Source organism: Zootermopsis nevadensis, unplaced genomic scaffold, assembly GCF_977971745.1.
Source record: "Zootermopsis nevadensis isolate Lab colony 2312 unplaced genomic scaffold, Znev_1.0 Znev_ptg000045l, whole genome shotgun sequence".
Lineage (NCBI taxonomy): Eukaryota > Metazoa > Arthropoda > Insecta > Blattodea > Termopsidae > Zootermopsis > Zootermopsis nevadensis.
In genome coordinates, this window is record NW_028259177.1 from 2,952,061 (window position 1) to 2,971,346 (window position 19,286).

General features: G+C 39.7%; 1 protein-coding gene across 7 annotated transcripts in view; it reads right to left on the reverse strand.

Annotated features, from left to right (window-relative positions):
* Positions 1 to 19,286, reverse strand: part of LOC147871648 (kinesin-like protein KIF21A) — a 55,301-nt gene that overhangs the window by 29,260 nt on the left and 6,755 nt on the right. For all 7 annotated transcript variants that reach the window (XR_015538495.1, XR_015538496.1, XM_087360469.1 and 4 more), the window contains 10 exons: positions 14,764 to 14,986; positions 13,702 to 13,938; positions 9,387 to 9,605; positions 8,853 to 9,017; positions 8,086 to 8,194; positions 6,353 to 6,555; positions 4,957 to 5,146; positions 2,348 to 2,545; positions 570 to 620; positions 252 to 452 (listed from right to left, as the gene is read on the reverse strand). Coding sequence is in view for 5 of the 7 variants with exons in the window: in XM_087360469.1 (XP_087216595.1) it covers positions 252 to 452; positions 570 to 620; positions 2,348 to 2,545; positions 4,957 to 5,146; positions 6,353 to 6,555; positions 8,086 to 8,194; positions 8,853 to 9,017; positions 9,387 to 9,605; positions 13,702 to 13,938; positions 14,764 to 14,986 (1,796 nt within the window). In the remaining 2 variants the exon portion in view is untranslated. The remainder of the gene's footprint in view (positions 1 to 251; positions 453 to 569; positions 621 to 2,347; positions 2,546 to 4,956; positions 5,147 to 6,352; positions 6,556 to 8,085; positions 8,195 to 8,852; positions 9,018 to 9,386; positions 9,606 to 13,701; positions 13,939 to 14,763; positions 14,987 to 19,286) is intronic.

Here is a 19,286-nt window from a genome sequence, read left to right on the forward strand (position 1 = left end):
CCAAAGTTAATGTTACAGACTAATCTGGAGACATATGAGTTATTCCCCCTAAGTTCCTACAAATTAACATGCACAGGGAAAAATTTTAAATCTCTCAACAGATTCTGACACGGGACAGAAAAGAAATGCAGGGAACTCGCAAACAAAAGTGTGGTGAGAGTATGCAATTAAGTGTTTAATGTTTTATGAATTTCTATGATACTATCTCCAGTCAGAATGAAGCAGTCTGTTTGCTTTTATCAATTACTCACTGAAGGACAAAAGAACAGTATCACGCTCCTCTTGAGTGGCTCTGATTCGTTCATGTAAAAGCTGAAGTTTGTCCTCGTAGTGTTGTCGCATAAACTGGATTCGCTTCTGAGACCGTTCCAGTTCCTCTATCAGCTTCTGTTTGATGTTGATCTCTGAGGTCAACTCCGCCAGCTCCAAACCGTAACGTGCAGTTTCTTCATCTGAAAAGTTACCACAGACGTAATTCAAATGTTTCATTTATAATTGTAATACACATAACAAATCATGAAAAATTATGGATGCTTTGAGCCCAAAGTTTGAATAAATGGAATGCTTACCTTTATCCTCTGTGTCTGTGTCGCTGTCACTGTCTTCTTCATTTTCACCAGCTGCAATAATAAATAAAAATATTCAATCATCAAAATTAAAAGTAATATGACAATTTAAAGACATAATAATGGAATGAGAGGGAAATTCTTTTGTAACCCAAAATACAATAGAAAAACAAAAATACGCAAAACATATTCTAAATACAGGACATGCATATAATACAATAAACGAAACAATGGACATATTAAAAATAGTACAAAACAAAAAACATAGGAATACAATAGAAAAATATTACATACAACAAACATATAAACAAAACATTTGTCTAAATGACAATAACATATTCCTTAATAACCCCATCTTCAATGCACTACAGATCATTAACCCCAACCCCGACAGCCACCTTTCACTTACTCCTTCCACAAGCAACCACAGTCAGTATTGACCCACACCTATACGATGACAGTCGTACTTCTGGACATATCGGAACATACAATCAATCCTACATCTAAGGTATGTTTTATTTGTTTTTATTTATATCTTACTGCTACTTTTATCTATAATTTATATATTTTGCATTTTATTCTCTAAATTCTTTTATAAATTCTTTCAAATTCTTTAGTGTTTCTTTCAATCTTCTACTTACAGACCGATATGTACATCTGATTAAATTTAAGAAAAGACAACACCTCGCCCAAATTCGAAAAACAAATGGCATAAAACATCACCAAATGGAATAATATTTGAGTTTTAAGTTCGAAAATCTTATACACCTGAAGATGGTTTTATAAAAACTGAAACATGTTGTGTAAAGGATGTTCCAAAGTGTAAATCGATCAATCGATATGGAACATCAATAATATTTTATTATCTTAATTATAAGAAATTTTAAATATTGTGATAAGACGGATGAAAATAAATAATTGTTAAACAAAAATAAGAAAAATATATGTAGTGACAAGTAACCTTTGGTTTGAAAATTAAAGTAATATTTATCATCATATTGTGTTAAATACTCGAGTTAAAGTATCTTCATTATTCTAAAAGGATTCTTTAAATGAATGACCTCAACCAGTGGTCCATGAACTGCTGGTGGTCAGTGACTGTAGTTGAACTGCAAATTATAGTCAGCATTATAATAACACAACAGAAAAATCACATTTTTCTGATTAGTTACTTTTACATTTCCTGTCGATCATCAAACCACTTGTGTTTAACATTTCTTTCTCTTTCTGGCCAAGCGGGAAGGAAAGAGTATTGGAGCCAGTCAATGCATACCTCAAAAATGGGAAAATACAAACATACAAACACATAACAAATTATCTTTGTGGATTATTTTTTTAAATGCAAACATTCAGTGAAAGTTATTATGGCATCTAATTAAAGTAAAACCACATAAACATACTGATTTTATATTGTAAATAAAAATGTGTTAATATGCTAGTATTTAGTAGGTTTGGAGACTCTTATTTGTGGGACAGACAGGATACCTATCAGTCCTGAGGAAATACATGACTGTTTTATTGGTCCGTGACTCAGCAAAGATGAAGAAGCACTACACTAAGACATGCATTCCAAGCGTGGGAACATTTGTAAGAATCATGATTACAGATGTTTCAGAGGTCCTTGCTGCCTCCATCATCTGATTGATGAGTCTCTTGATGATGGACACAGCAAATACCTCTGAAACATCAGTAAACTTCTACCAGACTACATGGTGCATCTACCCAGAAGACAGCCATCCTTAGACTGACCGCCATGAAAACCTCAGATCCTACATACTAACCCTTCTCTTCACTATCAGTATTATCACTTTCACCCTCTGCATCATCTTCCACACCATTTTTCTTGCCATCATCACCTTCCCCTTGCTGGCCTCTACTGCTTCTAGACAGCAGTTCCATGTCCTTTTGTAGCCCTTTCTTTGCTTCAGCAATCAGGCTGCCCACAGAAGATGTATCGCCTAGTGCTATGTCAAAATTGCCTGCCAACAGAACATTTATAATATTAATTACATTTCTCTCAATTACCTAACAGTGCAGGAAAACACAGATGAGTAAATTATAAAAGATTTATCTAGAGTAATGCAGTGAACCAATCACTTGCCACACCAACATAAGGAGCAATGTTACTAGAAGATCAGCAGGCAACTCACCTGTCATGGCCACATGAGGACTAAGTGGGACTCGTGCAGGAAAACATGAAGACGCCCTCCGCAGCTGCTGACACATGTTAACAACTTGTAATGCCAAACTTGGCCATTTCCTCTTTCCATCTTCCTTTCTCCCTACCTTTTCCTTTCTCTTTCCCTTCCTGTGACACTTGCCTTCCTGCTGCTGGCGTGGTCAGTTCTTTCAGACCTAAACTCTGTGTGCATTCTTAGTGGTTCGAAAATCTGTGCTGCTCTGGTTAAGTTACTCTGCCCGGCATACGCTACCTCGGCATATACGGTTCCCACTGTGGCTGTCTGGTCATCCATCTGACCTAATTTTATGGAGGCTACCATTTTGTGTTTCCTCCTGTACTGAAAGGATCCTCAAGTTTCATTTTGTGCTTGAGTTTGTTGCCTTTTTGGGTATGTTATTCTGATTAAAACATTGTAATATAGTATTTGTTGTCAAGGATTTAACATTCTGTTTCATATTAAACCTTTATTGATGTACGGTTGTCGCACTGAATTTGGGACATACGAATTATTGTTTGGGCTGAGTTAGAAACTGTGAGTAATCGTATAGCATGTCTTCCCCATTGATCCTACCCTTCTCTCCCCTTCATTATCCTATTATTCAAGTGAGGATTCATCTATAAGGCCCTTGTAATGACTGTCAGCCTATTGCATATGCCTCCATGACTGTGTCTCCTCAGGACGGAAAACTTCTGGCCTTTGAACTTTGACTGTCTTGCTCTCTCATTTGGCCTGGAAAGGTTTAGGTCATATCATGAACACGTTGAATTTGACCTTGAAACCAACAATCAGGCCCAAAAGTGGTGTCTTCTGCACCACCATCAGCTCGGTACAATAGCTCACCGGGTAATCAAACTTTTGCCATTTAAGTTTGCGGTTCATCATATTCATGGCACTCAAAATGTTGTTACTGACACCCTTTCTCCTTTGGTTGCTCCTATTTTACTAGATTTTTCATGCTGCATTTCGATACTAGCTCTCATCAGAGGTCGGACGATACTCTAAGGCTGTCTAAGTCTGACAGTCATGAGACCATACTCGGGTATTCTATCTCAAAAGACATTCTCCAACATAAAGCCCGTATGCTGGGTTCAGATATTGCTAGCCAACCTCTTGAAAAGTTATTCATTGATTTTGTTGGTAAATTTCCCAATTCATAGTCTATCAACTCTTAAGCTCTCATGTGTATCAAAGCCTTTTTCCATGTTTGTATGGATATATCCACTGCGAGAGGCATCAACTGTAATGGCTATTAAATCCCTGAACCTGAATTTTGGTGTTTGTGATATTTTGGTTTCTTATAATGTAAACCGATTTGTAGTTTCCATAACATGTGTTTCTCAAGAGGCAATCGCCATGTTACTGCACCCCTCTCATGTGAAAAAATTCAACAGGAATCAGAGCCATTCTTATCACCTACCACCATCAGAGTCAATCCCACTGGGATAGAAAAATTTTGTAGTTACAAATTGTTCTTAATTCTGACAGCCATGATTCTAATAGGTTAAATTCCTTACTTACACTCAAAAGTCTCCTTTGTTGGCTCTTTGGTCCATTATCTCTTCCTGAGTGGAAAACGGATATATCCAGACCTGACCAGTGCCTCACATGTAGAAATCACATATATACACCCAGAGCTTACGAGATGTTCCAACAGACCAATTTCTCTGCCATAAGAAGTTGTATGCCATGACAGATGACTCTAATGTTCAGAGGAAGTATTTGTAGTACCACAGAGTGTAACAGATGGCAGGACTTTTGTGTTACGAGATTGCAGGAACTAAAGTTATATGTAAATGTCACATGGCAACAATGTTTTTTAAAGTTTCATATCTTCAAGATGATTTTGATACTTGAGGCAATATTTTTCAATTTTTAGCAACAATAACACTGTGCAAAAGTAATTTTAAGTAAACACTTTTATTTACTTCAATTTACTTTGGAACATAAATGACAACCCCCACGACATCCAAATCTCGTGATCACCAAGTGTGTGGAAATGGGTAGATCTAAGTGGGAAGACATTCGGAAGCCAATGTAATTAAACTGGACTCTGTGCAGTTACAGCAGAACATAAGTGAAATGAGTGAAAGAAAGAAGAATATAATGACTCAAATACAAGAGAAATTTTGGAATGTTCAGAGCATCGACATGTTATGACAGCTCACCTAGAGGCAAATTGACTGACAAACTCAGACACTTCAGTTTACCTGCTTGTATCCAGCCACCAACAGCCCTTTCAGCCAGAAGGTGGGTGTTCATACTGCTGAGCACATCGATCGTTTCTTGCATGGCCTTTACTCTAGTTCTCAGATTGTTATTTTCTGTCTGCAGCATAGTATTTTCATGAAACATGTCATTTACGGTCTCAACGCCATCTTCGCCGAGCATCCTTTTGCCCTAAACAAAAAACAACTTTGTGAATCACACATACTACGCAACACTACATTCTTACATGCTTATGTTTACTTTTCCACAAAAAACAAAACTGTACTTTCACTATACAGGATATACACAAAAGAATGGTGCAACTGTGACTGGTGACTCATTTTTGGACATGTTGGAAAGCTGGTTGTTACCCCAACTGAATACCAATTATGACGATTACATTCTACAACTGGACGGAGCCACGAGGCAGATGAGGATCAGATAAATCTTGAAAGTAAAATCTTCCCATCAAATGACAAAATGCAAATTTCAGCAGTCAGTTTGCAATAAAATGTATTATAACATGGAAAAACACTGTCGCATTATGTGCAAAGAAATCAAAAGAAGTTCCATTTGTTCAGATTGTTAGAATTGTATGTTCTCAACAATACAGACCCCTTCAATCTAACTGTAGATTCAAAACACACACGTGACAACAAAAAAATATATCAGAAAATTACAGTCCAAATATTAGAGAAGACTATGCACTTTCTGGAATTTATTCTTTCTGAATTTCCTTGCAGCGTATCACTTCCCGAGTGAAACATCGGGAACATTTGTGGCCACTGTTCCTAAGGAATAACTTCTTTGAAAATACTTTATTTTTGTATTAGATTGCAATAAATATTTAATGGGGGGCCAGTAACAATGCCTTATTCTAACCCTCTCTTTCCAATAGTTAGTATCTATAATATTCAAGAACCACTAGGTCTTGTATTACACACCTTCAGTCTCTAAGAATTCCACTTATTTCAATGTACATTACACCAGATCCAATTTATTTTATCTTAATTTAAAACTGTAAGACTTATGAGAGATTTCTGGTTCTCATGTTGGTGAGTATGAAGAGGACAACATTCTGCTGGGAATCATCCTGTAGAAGTTGACTGATGTTTCAGAGGTGCTTACTGACTCCATCATCAGGGTGATCATCCTGCTTGATGCAATATCCCAGAAGACTGTCATCTTCATTTATAGGACTTATAATGGACTGAAGCAGTTTTAATGTCCCTTTGAATACATTTATCTGAACACATGACACAAAACAAGGTCCGACTTCATTTTAAAACTGCTGCACTCAATCATACACTGGAAAGGAACATAATTTCATGCATGTCTGAGAAGATGTGAAAGGTTTGGTTCAATAACTGCTACTGATAATGTAACTTTGAAATAAACCTGTTTGTATTCCAGCAGTTCCAGCTGCAACTGCTGTATCTCTTGTCGTAAGAGAACGATGGTCCGAGATGATTTATCCTGATTTATGGCAACCCTGTTCTTGATATTTCGTGCCCTGTTAGCATAATTGAGCGTATTCAGTGTTTCAATGAAGTCACAATCACTGGGTGACACACATGCTATCATTATTGTTCGGCTGTTACCTGCAAACAGTCGAGCATTGTTCACTTCTATGATTTCATATATCATTCAGATAATAGATCAGATTACTGGTTACATTAAAGTTAATAACACTCACAAAAAAACTCTGTGTTCTATGAGTCATAAGTTACATTTTATTTAATGCCTTTGTTTTGAAAATAATAATTAACTACAATGGAAGGATTAGCTTGAACAGAGTAGAGTATTGGACATTATATACTAATTATAACATTTTCTTAATTTCTAATATAATAATATTCAAATTTTAATAATACATGCTGTAACCCTGGACTACTGTAAACATTTATGGTGCTCAATCTTCATTTTATGCAAGACCCACATGCTGGGCTTTTAAATCCTAGTACCCCATCCTACAAATGACCCATACGCTGGGCTTCATGCATTTCACTCACCAGAACACATTGCAAAATACATTAGATGTTCTGTTACATTTATGTTTTATGAGATTTTTTATGGCTTCAAAAGCTACCAGCACTCTTCAATATGTTACACTTTTGTGTTTTTTATGGTACACTTCAAAACACCAATGCGCTGCCCCATATAACACTCCCCACATTTTATTAGCATGCTCTTGTGTATCCCACATTCAAAACGGGCGTGACAATTCACTCTGGAGGAATGCAGTGGTAAGTGACTGCTGAAATTTACCTCGAGTCAAGTCTCTCCATGGGAACACGGTAAACTCCCAGCATTTTCAGTCAAGTTTTGCAGAAGAACTAGCTGCACATTTCTATGTTCAACTGTGGCATCACATGATCTAAAGAGGAATAAGCTGTTTAGAATAGTAAGGTCCAACAGGTGGAAAAAGGTTTTTATCCATTTCCATATCTGCCATTGAACTCACTAACTCTTCATCATTATGTCTCCTTTGCCCAAGTATCCCACATGCAACTTATAGTCCTGCACAATTTGTAGCTTGAAAGCATTTCCATTTAAGTTTAAAGTTCCATGTTTGTCGTAAAAGTTGTCTTCTGTTGCTGGTGTATTATGTGTACTTATCAGCACATACACATTACATGTACCTCTGCAGACCACTGTCTTCAAGTCATCTCATGTCCTGGACCAAATATCACGTTCTATTGGTTTGTTTGGCCATGTCTTGTGTCATTCCCATTCTCTCACGTTATCTAATTTTCTGTTTAGTCAGAACAAGAAGTCATGAGAGGAAATAAAGTTATCTGTGTTCAGCTTACATCTGTGTTCTGCCCTTTTTGAAAAGCGCTTAACTGTAACGCGTGTTGTCGTATTTGTGGTAACTCATATTCCGTTTTGTCTAAAATCCATCCTTCCCTTAAGAAGTACTAAACTTTGTTCACAGCCAGATATTCAGAAGTCCTGTCTGAGCAAGAGTCATTCAGTAAGCAGAAAGGCAGTCTGGTAATCCAAATTCTTGCTGCCATAAAAGCCAGTCTTATATCACTACATCCATAACTAACTCAGAACACATAAGAAGATAAGTTGGTTAAAAAATAGAGAGGAGGAGGAGAAGTGCAACACATGAGCATTCTTACCTCCAAGTGAGTCCTGAAGCAACCTTGTAAGCTTTGAATCTCTGTATGGCACATGAAGCGCCTTTCTTGACTTGTCACCGAGAGCTGATATCACATTTCCCAAAGCCAACTGTAAAAGCAAAGTCAAAAAATGCACAAAGAATTGTGACGGGCCTATAATTAATTCTGAATATATGAAACATGAAAGTTATACCAGAAAAGTAAAGACATGCAACCAAAATTTAATCAAACACTGACCAAAGTCCACAATCTTCTCAATGGTGAATTACAATAACCCTTGCATTTTGAAATAGTGAAGGCTAGCAGCTTAGATACTGGTAGTTAAAATAAATTTATAAAAGTATTTCACACACTTGATAACGTGCAGAACTATAAGTAATAACGGTACAGATGTTCTTATAATGTGCACGAGGATGAAAAAGCTAGAAAATGTAAGAATAGCATAATTCTAGTTCATGTGTTCTGTTATTGCATCCAAATTTTGAACTTATGAATGCAAATTTTAGGGGTTATCTTACAAATCTTGTCAGTCAGTCGGTACAGATAACACAATGAAGATAAGTCTAGCTGAATTATCTTGAAAACCATAAGACTTATGGAAACAGCATATTTAGCATAAAATGCATGTTTCTATACAGATTTTGTTAAAGAAATGTACAAGTAATTATTCTGGATGTAAAGAGCAACAAGATCTCACAGCATCATGACCCAGAAGGCCTGAATCAACATACAGATAAAATTATTATATGGTACAAATAAAAACTTACGAGACCACAGTTTATTGAGATTCCCTCTTTTGCACGTTCACCAGTGGCTCCGGTCCTCTTCAGGCGTTCTGACCCTGCTAGGTCAACAAAATGGAATTTGGCTGAAAGGGTTTCAAACTCACTAGATGGATCAGTTGCTACCACACAGTCCCCATCATCTACATTCTGAAACAAAGTAAATAAATGCAAGAACTGTACTAGCACCGGCAACAAATTTAAAATTCTTTTGACGTGGGCTGGTGAGCACAGGCAGACTGAATCTCTTTGTCTGATTTGCCACTGAGGACACTGCAACTACTGACTTGCTGGAAAGATTTGAGTGATGAGTCTCTCTCCACCAGAACAGAGGAAGACCCGAGAAGATTAGCACTTAGGAGAAGATGCAATTCACATCATTTCTACCCCAAGTGTATTCCAGAAATGAGGTTAGTGAAATTCCATTGCAGTTCACATAATCAATTTTAGATTTAACCACAGAGATCAATTCTGGTGGCAATGAGACACACCTCAGCACTCTGAGCAGCAGGTACTCACTTCCACTTTCACCATCCATTGTTGTTTAATGTGAAGTGTGAATATTGCATGTGAGCGTGAAGACTGAGAATTCATCTGGGTGCTGGCCGTTGTCCTCGAGAGTGCTCCCATGCGCAAGCACTGAAGAGCATCCTCAGCCGACATGATGGGCTTCATAGTTACTCCCATTACATAAATGCCTCCAGAAGCATCTTCGTGGATTTTAATTCCGCCCTTCCCCTGAAATTAAAGAATCTGAATGTTAATTAAAACACCCCAAAGCAATGAACATTGCAGTTGAGTATTGGGAATTCCTGGGTTACCTATCAGCCAGGAGTACAGATGTCCTGAGACAAGTACTTTATGCTCAACCTCAGTCCTTCAAGGCAACACCTCACACTAAGCCACAACCACTTCCTTCCATCATGTGTGCCTATGGCTTTCAGAAATAAGCCACGATGACTTTCGCATGTTCTCAAACATTCAGCGTGCACTGCAATTGGCATATTCATTTTGAATGTCTGAGAGTGTAAGGGTTCCCTTACAAAGATCTGGAAGAGACAATTAACTGAGCAAGGGTGGAGAGTGCAGCCTGCCTCTTTGCTGGATGCTGCTTAGCAATTCCCAGCATTGTCACTTTAGTCCTGAAGATGAAGACATGATACTTCTCCAAAAAGTTGGCTTTTATTGGCTAGTCCACATAGCAAAAGAACCAAATACAACATCTTCAACATTGTCAATGCAGTGAAAACCTAAAATCTCACATAGTACAGACTACGTTCACGTACGATCTAAAACAGACGATGCTCATCACCGTGGATGAAGACCAGCAGCTGCTGACTGACGAAGGTGGTCAAGCAGATAGTTTGGGTGGGAAGACAAACACCAGGCTTTGCTTAGTCTGTATCCTTCCATCTTTGTCTTAATAGGCTATCTTCACTTTATGTTCCATCATAGGCCAGTCACCAGTGTCAGGCTAACGTTGAAGTAAATATTGCATTAGAGTTAAAATCCTGAGGTCTGCATCTCTTTGTCTTGTATGTTGTACTTGCACAAACACTAATTAAAATGGGGCACGCGTATAATATACAACTACGAGGTGCGATCGAAAGGTTTCCAGACTGTGCGTATAAAAACCCGTACACTTATCTCAGGTATTAAATTCATCCATCACCCTCGAATTAGTTCCCCTGGGAGTGAACACAACGATCCCAGCGCCGCTGCCAAGCCTGGAAGCATCCCTGGAAATCTTTCTTTGTCAGCCTGTCAAGCACCATCTGCGATTCTGCCTGAATCTCTTCTATCATCTCAAATCTCCTTCCCTTTAGCTGTATGTTCATCTTTGGGAAGAGGAAGAAGTCACACGGAGCTTAGAAAGGAAGTTGGGGTCGGTTCTTGCAAGATCTTTGAGCTCCTGACAAACGAGAAGTCGATTCTGCTTCTGGTGCTCAGACAGGATGCGTCGCATGTGGAGTTCTTCCTTTAGAATCAGCTGACAGGTCCCATAGCCTATCCCAACAATGTCGCACAAGTCGTTGATGGTACGACGTCGATCTTCGTGAATGGCCTGCCGAATCTTCGTAACATTTTCGGGCGTTGTACTCGAAGATGATCGTCCAGAACACTCGTCATCATCGACAGAGGTTCGGCCATTTTTAAAACGTGAATGCCACACAAAAGTTTGTGCACGACCCATTGCAGACTCCCCAAATGCTTGCTTTAGCATTTCATAGGTTTCCGTAGCCGTTTTGGCGAGTCTTTGGCAAAATTTGATGTACACTCTTTGTTCATGAAAATCCGCCATTCCGAAATCGCAGGAGGGTCGGTGTAATGCACTACCAAAACGCCCGTAACTAAGAAACAAATGCTAATTCGATGATGCCGGCTGGCACACTGATTCACTATGAATGTAGGCCGCACCCCCTAGCGGCAGAAGCTCGTACTACATCTGGTTCGCCCTCTATTGACACAGTCTTGAAACTTTCCGATCGCACCTCGTATATGTTTTAAAACTTCTATGTGGAACTCATACCAGAAATGGATATTGAAGCAAGCAGATCATCATATTTAAAACAAAACATCTAACTGTTGTTTCTCTGTAAATCTCATCAAGTCCAGTAACTTGTCGTTAACAAGCAATATGTAAATCTCAGTATTATCGTTCATATTATTACCATATTATGTCACATTAGTGAGGAGAGAACTGTGAGGGTGGCGGTTACTTACTCTATTTTTCCATTATTTGTTGTTTGCTGACATTCTAACTTTTGTGTTCAAATCTGACTGCAGACAAATAGTTTTATTTGTTAAACCTTAGAAGCATTTTTGTTTTTGTTAAACCTTAGAAGCATTTTTGTTTTTGTAAAATACTCAAATTACTTATACAAAATACGATTCAATATATTTGCCCTTAAAGTGACTCGTTTTAAGGCCTGACATCTGTAATTAGATATCCAGAATCTGTGAGCCTCAACCATGGATCTCATTTGTCGGCATGGACTCAATTATAAATCAAACATTACACTGAGATCAACCAACGTCACCGTTAACCAAATTTAATTAAATTCATCGTGGGTTACATTTGTGATTTCTGACTTGTTATTTGAATTGCACATCAGTAGACCTATGGTTGTTGATGTAAATGAGAAACACAAATGATTTTGTATAGCATACTTTGAGTCACCCAGTGTATTTTGTCCATTTATGTTCGCCAGTCAATCTTCTATAATATAGCTGACATATCAGGTTTGAACCATTACCAACAAAAATTCTGTCCATGAACAAGTCATCACTCTTGTTGAAGATGGCAGGCTAAGTGCTAGTGCTAGAGGTGGACAGTATAGTGGACCAGGGCGCACAGCAAGAGCATGAGTACAGAAATATCATGTAGATGGACAACTATAAAGATGTCGAGGAACCGGGTAATGGCGCATTCCAGCGTAGCTCAGGAAGCTGTGTTAGCAGCCGAAGCTCAAAGGAACCTTTTCGCCAGTGCAAGCACGTTTGAGGCTGCTACCGGCATTGCCGGAGAGAACGGCGTAGCTGGTTGCTTTGAGACTAAAATACACTGGTCAGTGAAGGCTGTAATTAGCGATGAACATAAACTAAACCGCCCAGCATTTGCCGAAGGCAGCGTGGATCACCAGTCGGATGTCATTTTCTCTGATAACTCTACATTCAGCTCTGCAAATGATGGGCCGGTTCTAGTTTACGGACCATGAAGGAAACCTGTCCTGACCTCCCTCTAAGAAAAAGAGATGATCTTTTGACCCTTGTCTTAGCAACTTCAGATGAAGTTGCTTCACCTCAGCATTATGTGCAATCTATAACTGAGTCCACGTGAAGATGAATGAGATCCATGGTTGGGGCTCAGAGATTCTGAACATCTTACTGAAAATGTCAGCTCTTAAAAGAATCCTGTACAAGGGCCAGAATATCAAAGTATATTTTGAGTCTGTAGCACGTAGATGAATAATATACAAGAGAAAAATTCCAACAATTATTTTTACAAATACAACACAATCATTAAAAGAAAAAATGCAGACATCAGGATCAAAATTCATACACGTAATCTCCATTCCAACAATAACTCTCTTCCCTAGAGAACTGACTATGACGGACCATGGACGACTGAGCAGAGACAGACAGAAACATAAATTCTCATTTTTCCTAAAATAAGCAGACATATTGGTGTCTTTGTTTAAAGGCCATCAGGAATAAGTCATCGTAGTTAATGGAAGATACAAAAAAAAGTCACATACAAACAAATACAAAAAGATTACGAATGATCGGAGTTATGATGTCAGCTGTACATTTACGTTACTTCTGGTTTGGCACTTAAAAAAATTCATGCGCCTGGTTTCTATTGTACAGAGTATACGAGTATAATCAACAGTGTACAACGCAAAAGGCACCTTGCTGAACCAAGAGACAGACCACATAATTGTGATATTCCTAGACACTTTTCAGGAACTTGACTGTTCTACTACTACTACTACATACTAAGCATTACATTCTTCTGGTATGGCAACTCTGCACCTATTGTCTACTCTTCTTTGAAAAACTGAACACCTTAAAAAGTAAGTTTACAACTTTTTTTCAGAATCAGACTCCAATTTTAGAAATACAATGTTATTAGTGTTACTAAAATATCAACCTGAATCACTTCATGTAAACAGACATAATAAATGTTTGTGAAATAAGATGTGAACGCCATGAGAGATAGTGGACGAATATGATCAGTAAATCTGACTGAATTGATTCACACCACACGGAGTCCTTGCTACACCGCACCTTGTTTAAATCTTCAACAGACCTTTTTTATATTCACCCTTACCGCATATTGTCCCCTTGAATGATCAAATAAATCAATAATATCTTCATTGTACAGTTCCATAAACTGTGCTACTATTTTGAATTCTGGCGCTGGCTGACCAGCTTCCTGAGCCTGGTTTGCGCGGTTCTGAATTCCATGGAAGAGGTGACGTATTGCCCGTGGGACGATTCCAATCTGCTCCGACTCGACTTCCACATCAAATCCGGTGCCCATAGTATATGTTTTTCCAGATCCTGTCTGCAAAACAAATATAAAACAAACATATGAGATCTGAGGTTTTCGTGGTAGTGAGGATGATAACGTTCTTCTGAATTTTGGCACAATGTAGGCTCGGTGCCAAAACAAAGAAAAACAACGTAATAAAACAAACATATCACAACATGATGATGACATTCTTCTGGGTTGTTGTGCTGTGAATTCTGGTAGAAGACATCTATGCTACCTCCACTATCATCGCCCTGATGATGAAGGCAGAAAGGACCTCTGAAATGTTAGTAAACTACCAAATTACACGGCGCAACAACCCAGAAGGCAGCCGTCTTCAGACTCCCCGCAGCAGAAACCTCAAATCCTACATATCATAACATACTAATGACAAAACATGTTTTTCACAGAAGATACTGTTCAAAACCAAGAATTCAACCAGAATAATATTTTGATCGTGTCCTTGGACGCAACACCATGTAGTCTTTGAGGTGCTTCCCAGCGTTTAGAAGGAATCTACTGCCTACTTTCAATCTGATGTGGAAATGGGGTTGCTATTTGGACATAACCCTGATAAGGTAGGCATCACTCAGAAAAACAAGAATGCGTGAACTGCAGCAGAAGACACGTAGCTATTACTAACAAGATGCAGACACAACAAACAAGGCTCTGACACACACACAGGAGGCCCATGAGTTACAAATGCAGAATGTGTGGTGTAGCCAGATTTATGTATGACGCAGAGTCCATGAGGATAAAGAAAACGAATTCTGAAATGTAGGTTACTTTAATCTAAAGTGATAAACACAGTCTGTGAAGGATTTCCCAAAAAATGCTTTCATAATAACAAATTCTCACCTGTCCATATGCCAAAACAGTTGCATTGTAACCTTCGAGAGATCCGTTCACAAGAGCTTCTACACAGGTTGTGTACACATCCTCTTGCTGGACATTCGTGTCAAAGACATAATCATATGTGAAGGCCTTGTCTGAGCCCAGCGTCACCTGGGGTTTGCCTGGCGTAACACTGGTACAAATCCGACACATGTCGATGAGTTCCCGTGCTATCTGCGGTCTGATCCTGTAACAATGAACAGATGAATTTCGTTTCAACTACTGAAGTTCTGAAATTTAAAATAATGACGATGTGACACATAATATTATTTCTGGTACTTGTGGGTTATTGGGACACATCGCTTTAAAAATAGGTTAGGTTAGTTGTAATTTATTTAAATAAAATATAATAACTTTCAAGTATGTGTCATTTATCCACACACATTAACCTAACCTAACCTAACCTACTTTTAAAGTGATGTGTGCTGATAACTCACAAGTACCTTATTTTTGAACACAGTTGCTTAAAGGAGTAGAAAAGAAAATTATGGAGGAGGTAAGATTTAAAGTCTGAAAAAAAACTTTGTTGTTCTCCAATCGGTTTAGAAAAATGAATAACATACATTCACCATTTCAATTTATAGGCTGTATAAAATCAGAGAGGTTGTGTAAGTTGTGTATGTAATTCTGAGAAACATTCTGGTTTCAAAACCAGGAAAGCACCCTGATGAAGGATTTATCAGACTTCTAATTGTTTTATCCAAAACTATTACTGCACACAACTAAATGTGGGAAAATCCGACAAATACTTCCATTTCTTATCAGTCCATTGCCCCAAGGCTTATCATATGCCTGATCATGCATTACACATTACTCATTACCACACGAAAGCTTTATTCCCTGGAATTGTAGTAGGAATAGTTCCTTCTGCTGTGGAGGGGCAGATAGAGAAAACGTATTATGGCCGTGTTTAAGGTCAATAATCATGAATGAAACGCATTTCGGATACACCCACAATTTCTGGCTTTCGCAGCCGTTCATTTCCAACACTGATCCTGTTTTTGTGATGGCACAGTATAGAACTGGGTTGTATCGCCGACGTTTCGGATATCTGTAATCCTTCCATACGCAAACCCAAACATGTACTTCGCCTATAAGATTGAGATGTCCGAAGCCTCGGCGATACTCAGCCCGTCATCGCACCGTGTCGACACGTGATAAAAACTGGATCGACTTTATTTTTCTGTTACAATACAACTTATATATTTTCGTGGAATATCGAACGATTGTTTGTTTGGTTTGGGGTGGCAGACGCTGCGGGGTGAGTGAGGTTATCCCAAAATCGCCAGCGTGCACCCCGTGTCAGCCTCCCTGCCTGGCCGGTTGATTCCGGAGCTTCCGCCCTCCCACGCAAACAAAGGGCTCTTTCTGGAGCCAGTCATCTGGACGGCAAAAACGTTAGCACACTTATGAGGCAGGAAGTGCCGACTAACTGGCAATGGGAAATGTTAGTTAGTTGCTGGCCCCACGCGCAAGTGGGCTGCGTCGCCGGCGTTTCAAAAAATAACATGCGAAGTGCGGGATCACTGCCCTTCACACTTCCCCCTGAAGATCGGGTAAGCAGGTTCCTTCGAAATATCGGCAACAAAGACCAATTCTGCACTGTGCCAGCATCCCAAAACATGTATACACATTACAATACGGAATATTAGCCTTGTCAGTCAGCTGCTCTCTGCTGTGGACTGTACCGGGAAGGTGCCTTACACGACTAGATTCGCCAAGTGCCAATGCCGACGTATGCAATGGTTTAGTTTCTTAAAATATCTCAATTTCATTCACTGAATGCGTGCGAACAACTTTTTAGGACTCCCTGTATATGAAAATGTTTTCTTTTAGCTTCCGTTGTCTGATTGCGGGGACTCGCACGAAGCACGCGGAAATCAGCTGATCGCACGGCGAGGTAACGTTTCAGCACATTCTGTGTACATTGTCGAAGCATTTCACGATGACTTTTCAAAAGACGTTTATTACAAGAGATCCTGACAGAATCACGATGTGAACAATTCTCAGGGCTGGTGTTAGAAATGCCCACAGTTCGTGGTTGAAGCAACGAAACCAGAGAACATAATCAATCCATCGGCAAATTCGACGAAACTAAACAGAAGTTATTATCTATGTATCTTAAAGAACTAAGCAGTTCACGCTCGCCTACGAATATTCTTTTTGACGATGGCTTCGATGTATCACGCGGCCATTTCACTTAGCGAAATCCACGTAAGCTAACAGAAACATCAGTTCCGTGTTTTATTTCCCGAGTGGCCTTGGCCGACAACTGAACAGCCAAGGATGTACAACTTATTTGATGATGTAATTATGAAAGTTACGTCGTAACAGAAGAGATTATGTACGATCTACGTCACCTTTCGAGCCTTAGTCCAGACGCGTGAACGGAGTCACGTTTGAAATGCATCCGTGGACAAGGCGGCTATCGCGTTCTGACCACCTTCTGGCGACATCGGAGCAGCCCCCTTACCTGCTGTACGCCAAACTGCTCCAAAACGGAGCGTCCAGCGCATCGGAATGAACGCAATCCTTACCTACATTTTGTAATCATTCGGATGTATCTCAATTAACGGTGCAGAAACAGCCTTTACGGCAGTAACTTAAAGAACTAGTGGCTCACTTAGTTTGTAACTGACGGCGTGGGTTTAATTTTGAGATTGTAATTACACATACATTATGAAATCATCATATCGAATTTATAACTTGTGTTGGGCAAGGCCGTGGTCTAGGCAACACGGAGTTTTCCTCCGGGGGCTTAACCGGTTTCTCCGTGGCACCCCAACAATTACTCCATTCACACACAGAAGAAGGCAATGGCAAACCACTTCTGGATCATCTGCCAAGAACGTATATGAACAGGTCCCAGTCCGAGAAGAGAAAAGGATGGAAGGATCCTGTATATATGGACCTGTCCTCAGACAGAACACTAAATAAATAAATAATAAGATATTAGCAGTGTCGTCTGGCATGTGCTATGGTTTGTCGTCGGTTCCAGATCATTCACATTTGTGATATAAAAGTTATCAGAAATTTCTACACACTGTTCTGTGGACAATGGAGGTGATCAAGGTACAAAGAACACAAGATAATAACAGAAAGAAAAAATAAAAGAGGTGGGGGGGGGGGGAGAAAAGGTGAGCAGAGAGATTGGATTATGAGACGAAGCGACAATTAATTCCACACAGCACATCCCTGCAGCCTCTGCTTGGGCTGGTGACGTTTTAGAAACAGCTTCGCATAGAACTCGGTGTTGAGACAATCATCTGTGAAGGTTTGACGTAGTTAGCATCTCGAAACTCGCGTGTGACCTCATAAGGTAACATCGTGTAGGCGAGGTACGCGTTTCCTTCGACAGCGTCAACAAATGAGAATACAAAAACGCGGCCAAAGAGCGTAGGTTGCAGAAAGAAAAACACTGTCCCGCTAGCAAATAGTCCGCTGTTGTGCAGGCACGAATTGCCAACTCCTCTTGTCACTTCCGCCCGACTAACTTCTGACGGAAACTGCGTGCAGAAATTTGTTTCCCTCTTTAATTTCTGGGTCGACGTGAAGCTCCAGTATTTCATGGAAGTGAAATAGCGAAAAAGGAAATTGGTTAAGAATCAACTGGAGTCAATATTCGGCCACTGAAATATCACTTTTTATTCTTAACGGTGAACCTCTCTGTTTAACGACGCTGTTTCACTGCATGGGTCGACTGGAATGAGACGATCATGAATGGTACGCCCTATTTGAAAGTATAATAACGACACCCCCCCCCGAAGAGACACCTCGGCACTCTCAGAATAGCCAACACCTCGGCCGGGATTCGAAACGGGTGCCTTCGACCTTCTACTGCGGAGTATTCGCCTTCGCAAAACAATCCTTCCGCGTTCTTATAAAACTGAGGAGGACGACAGATGCGTCAAAGATTTAATTCAGTTTTCTCCTTGCAGCGTATTGGCCTATTAAATATCTTTAAAAACTTTACACGCAATAGATTTTACCTTTCTTTATTAAAAGTGGTACTGGTAACGGGTTCGCTCGTGGCTCTGAGTGGCGGCGAATTTAAGAAACATTAAATCAGAATCGGGTCCACCCCCTCGCAAACGACTCACGTGACTCTCCGCTCACGACAACCGATGTTGGTAAGCCGCTGGAAAAGCTCAGTGGGTACAAACATGACGTGTTCACTCTGGAACACTAATTCGCATCTAAATCGTCTGCTCCTGTTCGCGAAACGTTTGGCAACGCGTGACCTGACGAGGAAGCAACGAACAAGACATTGATACTTCAGGTAACAGGGAAGGTCTGTGCGTCTTCTATGAGACGCTGCTCTGCAAGTCGCTATAAGAAATTAAAACTGCTTATCAACTGATTCCCTCGCCGATTTTCAACCATCACGGTCGCGGAGAAGGCACGACAGCCGTTCTTAAGCCCGGCCCACATTTCTACATCTTGCCTTAACGCAACGAACGTGTCGTAACAGCGAATGCGCGTATGTG